A 15,777-nucleotide genomic window follows, 5' to 3' on the forward strand; every position below is an offset into this window, starting at 1 on the left:
TGCCTGTGCAGGTGCCCTCCCACCTTCCGTGGAGGTAGGTGCCTGTGCAGGTGCCCTCCCACCTTCTGTGGAGGTAGGTGAATGGGCAGGTGCCCTCCCACCTTCCATGGAGGTAGGTGCCTGTGCAGGTGCCCTCCCACCTTCCGTGGAGGTAGGTGCCTGTGCAGGTGCCCTCCCACCTTCCGTGGAGGTAGGTGAATGGGCAGGTGCCCTCCCACCTTCCGTGGAGGTAGGTGCCTGTGCAGGTGCCCTCCCACCTTCCGTGGAGGTAGGTGAATGGGCAGGTGCTCTCCCACCTTCCGTGGAGGTAGGTGCCTGTGCAGGTGCCCTCCCACCTTCTGTGGAGGTAGGTGAATGGGCAGGTGCCCTCCCACCTTCCGTGGAGGTAGGTGCCTGTGCAGGTGCCCTCCCACCTTCCGTGGAGGTAGGTGCCTGTGCAGGTGCCCTCCCACCTTCTGTGGAGGTAGGTGAATGGGCAGGTGCCCTCCCACCTTCCGTGGAGGTAGGTGCCTGTGCAGGTGCCCTCCCACCTTCCGTGGAGGTAGGTGAATGGGCAGGTGCTCTCCCACCTTCCGTGGAGGTAGGTGCCTGTGCAGGTGCCCTCCCACCTTCTGTGGAGGTAGGTGAATGGGCAGGTGCCCTCCCACCTTCCGTGGAGGTAGGTGCCTGTGCAGGTGCCCTCCCACCTTCCGTGGAGGTAGGTGAATGGGCAGGTGCTCTCCCACCTTCCGTGGAGGTAGGTGCCTGTGCAGGTGCCCTCCCACCTTCTGTGAAGGTAGGTGCACGTGCAGGTGCCCTCCCACCTTCCGTGGAGGTAGGTGAATGGGCAGGTACTCTCCCACCTTCCGTGGAGGCAGGTGAACAGGCAGGTGCTCTCCCACCTTCGTGGAGGTTGGTGCACGTGCAGGTGCCCTCCCACCTTCCGTGGAGGTAGGTGAATGGGCAGGTACTCTCCCACCTTCCGTGGAGGCAGGTGAATGGGCAGGTACTCTCCTACCTTCCGTGGAGGTAGGTGAATGGGCAGGTACTCTCCCACCTTCCGTGGAGGTAGGTGAATGTGCAGGTGCCCTCCCACCTTCCGTGGAGGTAGGTGCCTGTGCAGGTGCCCTCCCACCTTCCGTGGAGGCAGGCGCGTGTGCTCTCCCTATTGTCTTCATCTGAAATGCTGCCCTGAGCACCAGGTCCTGGGATCCTGGGAGGACCCTGCTTGAGGGCTTGAGGCTGCATATCCCCCTGGCCTCAGGAGCTCCCCAGGAGGTCCCTCTGCTGCGGGCACCCCCACCTCGAGCTGCCCTGGAGAGTACTGCCCGTGAGAGACCTGGCCTCCCGTTCCCATGGGTGTGCGTGTCTCCCAGAAGGACCATTAAGCACCTTCGTTCAACACCCATACGCCAGCGCCTATGAAGTGTGCTGCTATGGACTCCGTGCCCTGGCGGGCCCTTCAGCCTCCCTTCAGTCCCGGGCACCTCTACAAAACTCCCCTTCTGCAGGTGGGAGATTAGTCCTCAGACCTTAGTCTGAAGCTTTGTGATCTGTCAAAATATCTCACCTAGTCTGCTCAGCAGCGATTCTCAGATACCCTGTGATGAAGGATGTTCCTTCCCCCATGTTTATAACAAATGGAAGCTTTTGTAAAATATAATAAAATAACCCAGCAATGTTCATTTGCTATTTAAAACGTTTCCAAATGCATCCTCTCATGGAGCCAGCCCACCCCCAGGGGAGCAGTTTGCAAAAAGATGGACAGGGGGTAGTCCTCACACGGACACACTGAATGAGACACGGAGGCCACGACACACAGAAGGGGTGTGAAGAAGGCCCTTCTCTGCCCCTCCCACTCTCTGTGTAACTATGTAATATTTGGCAAGATGTAAGAAAAATAGAACATCTTATTGGCCAGCAAATGTTCTCCTTCCAGAGTCAGTTTGGATTCTAGAAACAATCCAAATCTGAAATGCCAGAGAAGCACCCAGCATAAGTAGCTATGTCCACAAGGAAAGCAGATGCACTTTAGAAATATAAGATCCATAGTAACCATGAAGAAATGGCAGGCTGTCGCCCACTGGTGTCTAGAAAGCCATAATATCCAAGTGTCACCATTTCAGGAACATACCGTTTCATGGCACAAATGAAGCACATGGTGAGATTTGTGTCTTACTGATGGAACAAAGTTGTCCTCTCACAAATACATCTTCTTTATGTATTTTTTTAAAATTCCAGTATCATGGATATTTTTTATGTTTTCTAGAGGTTTCATTGGTTCTGAGTAGTCTCTCATTTTTTACAAGTTATCATGAACCAAGAACTTTGCAATATTGGTGGATCGAGGCTGGGTAACCAGGAGGTAGAGCCTCTGGAGGGGCAGAGTGAGGACGTGGCAAATCATCTCCCCAAAGAGCGAAGATAAACCAGAAAAAAAAAATGCTCAAACAATTTCAAAACTCTGGAACAAACCAAAGGCACGCACCAAAACAAGAGTGTTTATTAAAAATAATAACAACAACCACACCTCGTTTGAGCTCGTATCAGAACCCTGCAGCTGCTATAATGAATAACCACACAGTGTGCAGCATCAACAAGGCCGTGTATCGTCATCAGGTCTGCAGGCCAGCAGCCCTGAGGTCAAGTACCGGCACCGCTGACTCCTGAGTCTCCCTCTGACCTCCAGGGTCACCTGCATCCTCGGCTCGCAGCCCCTTCCTCCGTCTTCTGGACGCCTGTCTCCATCGCCCCATCGTCTTCTCCGCCTCCTGCTTTCTCTTGTAAGACTCTTGTGATGACATCAGGCCCACCTGGATAGCCCAGGGTATCTCCCCACCTCAAGGTCCTTAATCACACCTGTAACGGAGACTCAGGTGCGGGGGTTGGGACACAAAAGTTTCGGAAGCGCTCTTCTGTCCACTGCACTTGGCAGAGGCAGCAGGTGTGTGGGTTTCAACACGAGGTCCTCTCACCACCGCCAAGACCTGTCGCAGGTACCGTGTTGACCCCAGCCTCGCTACGGATGGCCTGAGGCTCTGCGGACAAGCTCCGTGCCCACAGGTGTTGGAGCAGCGTGCAGCCGCCAGCGTGCCAGGAGACCAAGACGGGGACTTGATAAGCTGCACATATGCCTGCGTGCCTGGCAGTCTCCAGTGTGTTGAGGCTGTGTGAAGACTCAGGAGTGACCAGACAGGGCCCAGCTAGTGACTTGTCACTGGCTGATCATCAGGCCCCGAACAGCTGAGAGCAGGGACAGCTCTGTGAGTTGGCAGAACCCCAAACCACGCCGACCCCCAGCGAGAGTGGAAGCGGTGCTGCTCAAGGTGTCTAAGGAAAGCCTCCTGCAAGTACTGGCTGAGCATGGAGCTATGCTGACCTGGGGGAACTCCCGGGAAGCCAGGCTTAAAAATAACGACGATTAAAAAAGCCTGAGTAGAGACGTCAGGGGCTGCACAGTGCACAGTCCGGGAGGCAGGACCCTGCCGGCACGTAGGCAAGCAGACACACCACCCTCAGGGGGCAGCACCCATGAGCTCAGGGAGGAGCGGGCCCGTGGCTACTTCACTGTGAAATAACTGATCAGTTCCCAACAAAAATGTACCTGCTTGCCGAGAATTAGGGAAGTGTGGCCCCACATAGGGGTAAAAAGCAGTCCATAGGAACCTGTTCTGAGGGGCACAGACGACCCGTGTGCCAGATTCAAAGTAGCTAGTAGGAATGCATCAGAAAATTGAACTAAAGGAAACCATATTTTTAAAATAAAAGAATGAGGCAATGACTTTCAAGACAGAGAATACCAGTACCAAGAGAAATAGTAATAAAGAACCCAGGGGAACTTCTAGGGCTGGAAATATAATAACTGAGATGAATTTGTTAAAGGGGCTCACCATTAGATTTGAGACAGCAGAAGAAAGAACGTGACTATTCTAAAACAAAGATTTTCCAGCCTGAGGAACACAACAAAGCAAAAAATAGGAAGAAAAATGACCAGAGCTTAGGAGGTCTGTGGCACACCATGAAGCTCGCCGGCATTTTTGTAGTGGGAGCCAGGGAAGGAGGGAAGAAAGAGAAAGTGACAGAAAAAGAACTTCACAACTTTGATTAAAGGTCATATTAAACTGAATACCTAAGAATTACAAGGAACTATACGATAAACTCAAAGAGCCTCATCTTGGACACATAGTAAAGCTATTGAAAGAGAATACATGTACAAATTCTTCAAAACAGCAAGAGAAGTGACTTCTTATATCCAAGGGACTCCCCAAAATGAATAGCTGAGATCACCGGGAGCAGTGGAGGCTGGAGGGACGCGGGTGGCATGTTCAAGGCTCCAAAAGGGAAAAAACACTGTCAGCTAAGAATTCCATATCCTTCAAAAGCCTTTGGAAATCAAGGCAAAATAACGACATTCCCAGGTAAATACTCAACATTTGTTCCTCGCAGACCTGCCTTGTAAGAAATAAGAGGGAAGTCCCTGGAATAGGAATGACACAATCAGAAGGTAACCCAAATCCACACACAGAAATAAACAGCACGGGTAAAGGCAATTATGCAGGCAAATATTAAAAGGCAGCATCAATATGTTTTAACTTATTTTAAAAAGAATAATTATAAAACTACTGTTAGGCTTTTAAACATATAAAGACATATGACAAGAATAGCCCAAAGAGTCAGGGAGGGAAAGGAGCAATATCGGAACAAATTTCTATAGACAACTTAGTTTAGTGCTAACCTGATGAAGACTGTGGTAAATTAATATGTATATTGCAATCCTAAGGCAACCATAAGAAAGTAACATAAAAAATATTGTAAAGCAACCAAAAAAGAAATTAAATGGCACCGTAGAAAAATCTGTTTAACACAAAAAAAGTCATTTTAGAGAAACAAAGGAAAAAAAAAGATCTGAGACATACAGAAAATAAATAGCAAAATGGTATATATAAATCCAGCCATCTCAATAATTACATTAAATGAATGTATACTACAGGAGCCAACTATGTACTATGAAAGACAATTGGACAATTGTCTTGGTGCCAAGACAATTGGATAGCCACGTGAAAAAAAGGTAATTTTGATCATTACCTCACACTGCACAGAAAAATCAGTTCAAAGTGGATCATAAACCTAAATGTGACAGTTTGAAGTTCTTTTCTGAATCCCCTAAGGAGAAAGCCTGCTTCTGAACTGCTCCATTCCTGCGGTGTCAGCTCCTTGACCCGTGTGGAGCTGGCCCCTGCGCAGTGCTGATGCGTGCAAAGAGTGCCCTGCCACGCAGGGGTGTCCCTGCATAGGGGAGCCCCACGCGCAAGGAGTGCACCCTGTAAGGAGAGCCACCCAGCGCAAAAGAAAATGCAGCCTGCCCAGGAATGGCACTGCCCACACAGAGAGCTGACACAGCAAGATGACTCAACAAAAAGAAACACAGATTCCCATGCTGCTGACAACAACAGAAGCGGACAAAGAAGATGACACAGCAAATAGACGCAGAGAACAGACAACCGGGGTGGGGAAATAAATAAATAAATAAATCTTAAAAAAAAAAAAAGTGAACATAATTTTACGATGTGACCCAGCAATCCATTCCTAGTTCTCTACCCAAGAGAAATGAAAATGTGTGTCCTCAGAGACTTGCCAGTGAATGCGCATCACAGCATTACTCAGAATAGCCAAATTCTGTTGGTTGGAAGCAATCCAAATGCCCACCTGCTAGTGAATGGATAAACAAAACACGTCTGTGCCTGCAACGGAACACTATTCAGCAATAAAAAGAAAGGAAATACTGACACTCACTTCACCATGGATGAGCCTGAAAAACATTAGGCTTAGTGCCCCTCTTGATATAGATGTGGAGTGGACACAACCAATCTAAGGTCCACAGGATGGAGGAATAGAGTATGGATTAGAGCGCACTTACTGATATTTTATTTATGAACTATTGTGATTAGTAATCGAAGAAAATGTGGCATTGGTGTGGAGAAAGTGGCCATGGTGGCTGCTGGGGGTAGGGAGTGGGAGGAAGAGATGTGATGTGGGGGCATTTTCGGGGGTTGGAGTTGTCCTGGGTGGTACTGCAGGAACAGTTACCGGACACTGTATGCCCTCCCATGGCCCACTGGGTGGACTGTGGGAGAGTGTGGGCTATGGTGTGGACCATTGACCATGAGGTGCAGCAGTGCTCAGAGATGTATTCACCAAATGCAATGAACGTCTCATGATGATGGAGGAGGTTGTTGTTATGGTGGGAGGAGTGGGGGTGGAGGGTATATGGGGACCTCATATTTTTTTTACTGTAATATTAAAAAAATAAAGACAAAAAAAAATGACAAAAACATTAGGGTTAGTGAAAGAAACCAGACACAAGAAACCATAGACTATGATTCCACATATGTGAAATGTCCAGGAGGAGCAAATCTAGAGCAACGGAGAGCTCTGGTTCGCTGGGGCTCGTGTAAATGGAAAGTGACTGGAAAGGAGATCTTATTTAGGTGATGGAAATTTTTAAAAACTGGATTTTAGTGGTGGTTGCACTACTCAGAAAACCTACTAAAAAGCATTAAATCTTTCACTTAAAATGGGTGAATTTTATGGTATATGAATCATACTTCAATATTTTTAAAAAGTTTAAATAGTCTAGAAGACTGAAAGATTAAAATCCTATGTTCTAAAGTCTTTCTTAAATCTATGCCTGTGAGTTCATTATGTTCTATGACGTCCAAAGCTCTCACTAGTTTGATTTTCATTGTTTCCCTTTTATATATTGCTTCTGCCATTGGACTAAAACTTTCTTGAAGGTAGGAAGCATTTTTATATTCCTACCTACATACTCTTAGTGTATCCTTTGCACATAACCCAAGCTCTTTAAATATTAGATAATTTAACTTGTTTATAATGAAATTTGGTAAGTGAAAGTAAATTTTGTATCTTCTCCTTCATTTAACTATATTTAACATTAAATAGTGCAACATTTTGATATTTATGGAGTATATTCAGTTTATTTTTATGGAGATTTTGTCATCTCCCTCATTTAATCCTAAATAGAGTAAAACCAATTAGCAAATAAATATGAACTATAATTACATTTTAATAAAATCTGATTAAATAAAGCAAGTTCAATTAATGGTTGTTTTTACATAAAATGATATTTTAATTAAAATGAGATATATTGTCATTCAGTTAGTCATCTGTTAATTATTTTTTTAAGGCTTAGAACTTTTTTTTTCTTTTGGAGGTCTTTTTACACGATCCCCAACAATTTTGGAAACACCTCCACAAATTATTCAAAAAGAACTAGAATGTTTGGACATGACTCAATATGTAAGGTAAGTTTTACTAAACACAATTCAGACATTTCTGCATAGAATTTTGAATACAGTGTCAGTAGGCAGCTGCTAAACTGAAATTTGAAATTAAATACTTAAAGTATCCTTAGTATATCTGAATTTTTAGATGTACACGAATTTACATATCAAATTTAGCAAATATTTTATTAAATCAATCATAAAAGTATTTAAGTGTTTTCTGTAAGTATCTACTCTGTAACCTGACTGACATGAATTGAGCTACATAAAATTCATCATCTCTGCTGCCATTATTTAATTAGATTCACTTTTCTTAAGATCTAGGCAATAGGATTAATAGAGTTATGCAAACATGTTTGTAAGTTTGAAACATCAAAATTATTTAGCTGCATAAATTCAGAGGGAAAACCTGCACAACTGGTTCATAGTCACCAAGACCAAATCCACAATCACGTCACCAAATGGGGCATCCAGACTTACTTACGTTTTCTTAAAATGTTATCCTAAAATACCAGTGACCAGATAAATGAAACATGGTCCATGTAAAAAATATGGTTTATTCTTTCTAAATGTTTGGTATGCAAACATTCTGTCGCTATGATTCTGAAACATTTGAGTTTTGAAGTTGCAGGCATTCCAGAATTCCTCTTTTGATGTTTTTTTACATCAAGGAGAATGAATACAGAAGCTCAACTGCAGACAGAAGAACTGAATCAGCAGCAGGCGATGCAGAAGGCAGAAGAGGTTCACCAGTTTCGACAGTATCGGACTAGAGTTCTCAGCATTCGAGACATTGGCCAAGAAAATAGGTACAAATTAAAGGATGAAGTTCTGAATACGTACAGGGAGATGCGGGTGAGTGTGCACACATCACAACAGTTACTATACAAATTATTTTGTAATAGTAAAAAGAAATCAGTCTTATACTATCTGGATGGAAGGAAGTCTTGAAAACATTTCTCCAGATCTCTGGGCAAAGATGGCAAATTGATAAGACACAGCTAATGTGTCACACCCTAAAATCTCCCTCAAGCAACAATACTTGAAATTTTTAAATCTCATTCAAGTCCACAAAGATTTGAAGTGGAAAAGACTGCCTGAAGACATAACAGACTTGAGAAGGCCAAAGCTAAGCTGGCAGTAGAGAAACATCTAGAATCACCCCATTTTGCACCACAGAATCCCCACAGAGTCCCCTAAATGCCCAGAAATTTGTGGCCCCAGGTATGCTAGGACGTGAAGGTGAGGCTGTGATGGCCCCAGGTATGCTAGGACGTGAAGGTGAGGCTGTGATGGCCCCAGGTATGCTAGGACGTGAAGGTGAGGCTGTGATGGCCCCAGGTATGCTAGGACGTGAAGGTGAGGCTGTGATGGCCCCAGGTATGCTAGGACGTGAAGGTGAGGCTGTGATGGCCCCAGGTATGCTAGGACGTGAAGGTGAGGCTGTGATGGCCCTAGGTATGCTAGGACGTGAAGGTGAGGCTGTGATGGCCCCAGGTATGCCAGGACGTGAAGGTGAGGCTGTGATGGCCCCAGGTATGCTAGGACGTGAAGGTGAGGCTGCGATGGCCCCAGGTATGCTAGGACTTGAAGGTGAGGCTGTGATGGCCGCAGGTATGCTAGGACGTGAAGGTGAGGCTGCGATGGCCCCAGGTATGCTAGGACGTGAAGGTGAGGCTGTGGCTCCAGGTATGCTAGGACGTGAAGGTGAGGCTGTGATGGCTCCAGGTATGCTAGGACGTGAAGGTGAGGCTGTGATGGCCCCAGGTATGCTAGGACGTGAAGGTGAGGCTGTGGCCCCAGGTATGCTAGGACGTGAAGGTGAGGCTGTGATGGCCCCAGGTATGCTAGGACGTGAAGGTGAGGCTGTGATGGCCCCAGGTATGCCAGGACGTGAAGGTGAGGCTGTGGCTCCAGGTATGCCAGGACGTGCAGGTGAGGCTGTGATGGCCCCAGGTGTGCTAGGACGTGAAGGTGAGGCTGTGATGGCCCCAGGTATGCTAGGATGTGAAGGTGAGGCTGTGATGACTCCAGGTATGCTAGGACTTGAAGGTGAGGCTGTGATGGCCCCAGGTATGCTAGGACGTGAAGGTGAGGCTGTGATGGCCCCAGGTATGCCAGGACGTGAAGGTGAGGCTGTGATGACTCCAGGTATGCCAGGACGTGAAGGTGAGGCTGTGATGGCCCCAGGTATGCTAGGACGTGAAGGTGAGGCTGTGATGGCCCCAGGTATGCTAGGACGTGAAGGTGAGGCTGTGATGGCCCCAGGTATGCTAGGACGTGAAGGTGAGGCTGTGGCCCCAGGTATGCTAGGACGTGAATGTGAGGCTGTGATGGCCCCAGGTATGCTAGGACGTGAAGGTGAGGCTGTGATGGCCCCAGGTATGCTAGGACGTGAAGGTGAGGCTGTGATGGCCCCAGGTATGCTAGGATGTGAAGGTGAGGCTGTGATGGCCCCAGGTATGCTAGGACGTGAAGGTGAGGCTGTGGCCCCAGGTATGCTAGGACGTGAAGGTGAGGCTGTGATGGCCCCAGGTATGCTAGGAAGTGAAGGTGAGGCTGTGATGGCCCCAGGTATGCTAGGACGTGAAGGTGAGGCTGTGATGACTCCAGGTATGCCAGGACGTGAAGGTGAGGCTGTGATGGCCCCAGGTGTGCTAGGACGTGAAGGTGAGGCTGTGATGGCCCCAGGTATGCTAGGACGTGAAGGTGAGGCTGTGGCCCCAGGTATGCTAGGACGTGAAGGTGAGGCTGTGATGGCCCCAGGTATGCTAGGACGTGAAGGTGAGGCTGTGATGGCCCCAGGTATGCTAGGACGTGAAGGTGAGGCTGTGATGGCCCCAGGTATGCTAGGACGTGAAGGTGAGGCTGTGATGGCCCCAGGTATGCTAGGATGTGAAGGTGAGGCTGTGATGGCCCCAGGTATGCTAGGACGTGAAGGTGAGGCTGTGGCCCCAGGTATGCTAGGACGTGAAGGTGAGGCTGTGATGGCCCCAGGTATGCTAGGAAGTGAAGGTGAGGCTGTGATGGCCCCAGGTATGCTAGGACGTGAAGGTGAGGCTGTGATGACTCCAGGTATGCCAGGACGTGAAGGTGAGGCTGTGATGGCCCCAGGTGTGCTAGGACGTGAAGGTGAGGCTGTGATGGCCCCAGGTATGCTAGGACGTGAAGGTGAGGCTGTGGCCCCAGGTATGCTAGGACGTGAAGGTGAGGCTGTGATGGCCCCAGGTATGCTAGGACGTGAAGGTGAGGCTGTGATGGCCCCAGGTATGCTAGGACGTGAAGGTGAGGCTGTGATGGCCCCAGGTATGCTAGGACGTGAAGGTGAGGCTGTGATGGCCCCAGGTATGCTAGGACGTGAAGGTGAGGTAGAAGGAAGATCAGGTAGGTTTGCTTGGAGCTAAGAAGTGCTTAGAATTCCAGATCCCCTCCTCAACTCTCTGTGGCCCTATGCGTGTCACTTCCCATCCCAGCAGCAAACTAGAGGGATTTCCTTAGTAGAGTAAAAACATAAAACAAGAGCATTGATCATCTCAATCCTCCCTGGGCTCTGAACTTCACTAAGAAAAAGGCCAAAGTCGTCTTGGGACCTTTCTGGCACTGGATGGCTACCTGCCCACTTTGCTCCTTTCCACTTAAGTATCTGCTTGTGTTAAGTAAATGAATTAGTGAGTCAATGAATGGATGTCAAAACTATATGGTCTGCATTTATCGCCTAGGAAATAGAGTAAGTTAAAAAATTATGAACAAAGAGATTTCGGGATGGCCAGTCATGTTTCTTAGGCATGAAGGGGATGGGGAGAAAGTGGGGAAGAAAACAGATACTGGGGTGACCTGGAATTCAGTTCCTCTTCAGTTGTGTGGACTCCAGGTAAATGCCTCATTTTGATTGAAGCCATTTCACTTGAAATATGACCAGTAACATATTTGTTATCAGATAGGAGAAAATATACTCATTCCCCAAGTGACTATTGACTTCTATTAAATTTTCCTTACACTATACCTGTGAAATATCTTCTTTCATTAACATGTCACTGTTCTCATCTTGCACTTGGGCAATTGGTTTATTGAACCCAATTTTGTTTTGTTAGGTACAGTATTTTTATTTCATTAAAAGATTTGAGGAGTCTGGTTCTGATATCCAACTGTCCCCATCTCAACCAAAGTCAGGCCACTTGCAAATACAGGGACATGTAACTTGGACCATTCAGATAAAGAAAAAGCAGACATTTCTAGGAGTTTCTCTTCATTAATTCTTATCTTTTGATTATGTTGTTTGAAAACAGTAAGCAACCAATAAATGGAACAATAATTCTGCTCATAGTGTCAGAAATGCAGACAAACTTAGGAAACCATGGCCTCTTAGTAAATCAGCACCTCTAGCATCTCTAGAACAACCATGGATTTATAGATGTACCAGTCATTCTTCTTTTTGAAATAATAAATTACTGTATTTTCCTGTTTCTAATCTTCTGACACTTGGCATTTCCACATTTTATGCACTCAACAAATGTTTATGAGCATTTTTACACACCAGGAATGCCTAAGCACTCCACAAAAGAGAGTAATCCCTGCCTTTATGGAGCTTATCTTCCAGTAAGGAGACACAGATAATAAGTACATGATGTAATGTGGTAGAAAGGGAAACTGGAAGGAAAATAAAAGAGGAACCGGATCAGAACAGAGTGTCTCAGAAGAGCTGTCAGCTGGAGCAGAGCTCTGAGGCAAGAACATGCCTGGAGTCTTGGGGGAAGGAGAGACAGGAGGTCAGCGGCCAGGACGCAGGATGAGCAGGGGTAGACCAGTAGGAGAGGAGGTCAGCGGCCAGGACACAGAATGAGCAGGGGTAGACCAGTAGGACAAGGGGCCAGCGGCCGGGACGCAGAGCAAGCAGGGGTAGACCGTGGGACAAGGGGCCAGCAGCCTGGATGCAGAGTGAGCAGGGGTCGACCAGTAGGACAAGGGGCCAGCGGCCGGGATGCAGAGCAAGCAGGGGTTGACCGGTGGGACAAGGGGCCAACGGCCGGGATGGAGAGTGAGCAGGGGTAGACCGTGGGAAAAGGGGCCAGCGGTCTGGACGCAGAGCAAGCAGGGGTAGACCGTGGGACAAGGGGCCAGCAGCCTGGATGCAGAGTGAGCAGGGGTCGACCGGTGGGAAAGGGGTCAGCGGCCGGGACGCAGAGCGAGCAGGGGTCGACCAGTAGGACAAGGGGCCAGCGGCCGGGATGCAGAGCAAGCAGGGGTCGACCGGTGGGACAAGGGGCCAGCGGCCTGGATGCAGAGTGAGCAGGAGTAGACTGTGGGACAAGGGGCCAGCGGCCGGGATGCAGAGCGAGCAGGGGTAGACCAGTAGGACAAGGGGCCAGCGGCCGGGATGCAGAGTGAGCAGGAGTAGACTGTGGGACAAGGGGCCAGCGGCCGGGATGCAGAGTGAGCAGGGGTAGACCGTGGGACAAGGGGCCAGCGAGGAAATGGGGGGGGCACAAGGCAGCTGCAAGGGTCTTCAAGGCGCTGCAGGCTTTTAGTCGGAGGGGAATCTGGAACCATTGCCGGATTTTAAAGGGAATAAGAGTAGAGTACCCTGATCTGACAGGTTTAGAGAGAATTGCTCTGGTCATTGCGTAGAGAAAAGTGAAGTATAGAAGGGGGCAAGTCTCGGAGAAGGGACATCTGTCGGGGGACCACTGCACCAGCGGGACGGGGAGGCTCGCTCCGGGATGCGGGGTGGGGTGGAGAGGAGCAGTCTGGCTCTGGACACGGTCAAATACAGTCAGACACAAGATTTCCCCACGGAGTGTTGTTATGTTATTAGACAGAGGGGAATCAGGAATTATTCTAAGGTTGTTGCCTAAAATACTGAAAGGATTGAGTTGCCATCAAATTTGGTAATAGACATTCAATATGGGTCAGGCTGTAAGAGAAGAAAAGGATTTCAATTGTGGACATTTTTATTTTAATATGCCTATCACACAGTCACGGGGGAGAGTTGAACAGAAGTTAGGGAGAGAGGTCTGAGCTGAAGAGAAAACTTTGGACCTCATCAACCTGGAAATGGAATTTAAAGTCTTGGGACCAGGTGAGATCAATGAGGCGCTGAGTATAGGTAGGGAAGAGACTGAGAACTGATACCTGGGTGTCTCCCACTTATGAGGGGCACGAGAAAGAGAGAATCAGTAATAGGGCCTGAAAAGGCACAGCTAGTGAAGGAGAAGAACTGAGAGAACCCGACATCCTGGAAGCCAGATGGAGGAAGGTGATCCGGAAGCGAGAGCTCAAGTGAGAACGGGGCCAAGAAATGACCTTGGAATTGCGTAGAGGTTACTGGTGTCCTTGACAAGCACCTGTTTGCAGAGGTGGGAATGAAAACCCAGGGGAGATAAGAAAGGACACCAGTGGATGAGGCGGCAATATTTCCAAGTCTTCAGGTTCAACTCAAATGTAATTATTAGGCCTAAAATTTCTGTGGGGAGCTACTCACGTATTGAGCACGTGAGCGACACTGGCCTGGATACTTTACACAGACTGTATGTGAGTGAGTCCGCGGCAGACGGCTGCTTTGCCGAAAGCTCTTCCTATTGTCTTCACCTACCTCTTCACTTTTTTCATCCCAATGTTTTTATTTACCAGTCTGTGTTAAAATCCTGTGCCCTTTTTTTGTGTGTGAATTCTACTGAACATTTTTTTAATCAGATTTTTTATTGTCTTTTTTTTAAAGATGCATAGATCACACAAAATGTTACATTAAAAAACATAAGAGGTTCTCACATACCCCACTCCCCTCCCCACCCCCCACTCCTCCCACATCCACAACCTCTTTCATCATCGTGGCACATTCATCACACTTGATGAGTACATCTTGGCACACTGCTACCCCGCATGGCCTATACTTCACCCTGTAGTTCACACTGTCCCCCAGTCCAGTCAGTGGGATGTGGCGGGATATATAATGTCCTGCATCTGTCCCTGCAATATCATTCGGGACTCCTCTAAGTCCCGAAAATGCCCCCATATCACACTTCTTCTTCCTTCTCCCTGCCCTCAGCAACTCCCATGGCTACTGTCTCCACATCAATGATACAATTTCTTTCATTGCTAGAGTCACAATATTTCTATAGTAGAATACCAGTAAGTCTACTCTAATCCATATTTTATTCCTCCATCCTCTAACGAGGTGATGTCTACTTCATCTCTAATGAGGAAGGAATGGAAGAGATTGCTTTGCCTCTGTACATGCAGGGCAACACTGTACACTGTACATACAGTGAAGAAAGGCAAAATGTCAAAAACAAAGTTTTATGATGTTTTTCATTTTTTAATACCCCAATTTATTTTTTACTTTATTTTAGCTTTTCTAAATTATTAAGTATTCTATTTATAATCTTTAAACCTGTCAATAGTATTTCATTTTCCTACTAATTGAATTTGGCAATATATTAGGTTCCATTTTTTAAGATGTTTTGGATCACAATGGGGTTCAGCTATGGCAGGGGAGGAGCAGTGGTGTGGGGTGTCGTTGATGGGGGATGCATGGGTGGGAGGGAGCTCTCCAGGGCACGCATAGAGGGTACATAGATAAGTTCGGATGTTCACTGGGTATTGTCATAGTGGATAGAGTTACACATAGCTACTGAGGGAGTGCTCAGTTCCCATCCTGGGGAGCTCTGTCACATTCCCCAATGGAACATCAACAATCCACAATGTGCAAGGGCAAAGACCAGTGAAGAAGGATAGCCCAATGATGGGCCCTTGATACTGATGACTATGCTTAGGACATGCTTGAAATGGCAACTAGGCTCGTGCCCCTTATGCTACCGCATGTTGTTTGTGCTGGTGAAAATTTGAATCTTCACTCGTTTCCACATGAGTCTGTGGGGCCTCACCTGCGGGGTTTTGTTTGGGGCAGGACTCCCTGGACGAAGCCCGCCAGAGGATCCTCCGGGCCCGGGAGGAGTACCGGAACAAGGTGCTGGAAGCGGAGCACCTGCGGCTGGAGGAGCTGGCCGCCCAGGAGGCCGCCCTGAGGGCCGAGCCCGAGAAGAAGGCACCTGCCCCTGACGCCCAGAAGAAAAAGAAAGGCAAGAAAAAGTAACGGCGCCGCGTCGCCATCCGACTCTGCCTCTTCATAAATGAACTGTTAGACTAGTTGAAAATAGAGGGCTCCTGTCTTCAATAGAGTCTCTGTTTTTATTGCTAACTTGTAGTGTTTCTCATAAGGCTGTGATTTGAAGCCATTCAAGTTTTAAGTGTTTTAATTTCAATAAAACTAGTTTCCAAATATTTGGGGTTTATGTGTCAATTGCTCACATTTTTCAGTAGTAATGAAAGAAGATAATAAATAAGCTACCTTCCAATCCCCCAGTCCCTGACAAAAATCCTTGGTAAACCCAGGATGAATGTGTCTATCTGAATTTTTCACTCATCTCAATATGCTCTATACACATACATCCATCATTATCCTGGTTTGTTTTACAAAATGGCATTTTAATATATGTTTTCA

At 47.5% G+C, this 15,777-nt stretch overlaps 1 protein-coding gene across 12 annotated transcripts in view; it reads left to right on the forward strand.

Annotated features, from left to right (window-relative positions):
• ADGB (androglobin) overlaps positions 1-15,557 on the forward strand; it is a 193,047-nt gene extending 177,490 nt beyond the window's left edge. For 11 of the 12 annotated variants that reach the window (XM_058307617.1, XM_058307606.1, XM_058307614.1 and 8 more), the window contains 3 exons: positions 7,211-7,301; positions 7,952-8,135; positions 15,184-15,557. In XM_058307617.1, the coding sequence (XP_058163600.1) occupies positions 7,211-7,301; positions 7,952-8,135; positions 15,184-15,369 (461 nt within the window). In that variant the 3' untranslated portion in view covers positions 15,370-15,557. Of the gene's footprint in view, positions 1-7,210; positions 7,302-7,905; positions 8,136-15,183 lie in introns of all 12 variants that reach the window. The other variant, XR_011650164.1, reaches the window with a different exon arrangement.
• The last annotated feature ends 220 nt before the right edge of the window (positions 15,558-15,777 follow it).

The sequence above is a fragment of the Dasypus novemcinctus genome, chromosome 11 (genome assembly GCF_030445035.2).
Source record: "Dasypus novemcinctus isolate mDasNov1 chromosome 11, mDasNov1.1.hap2, whole genome shotgun sequence".
In the NCBI taxonomy this organism is placed as follows: Eukaryota; Metazoa; Chordata; class Mammalia; order Cingulata; family Dasypodidae; genus Dasypus; species Dasypus novemcinctus.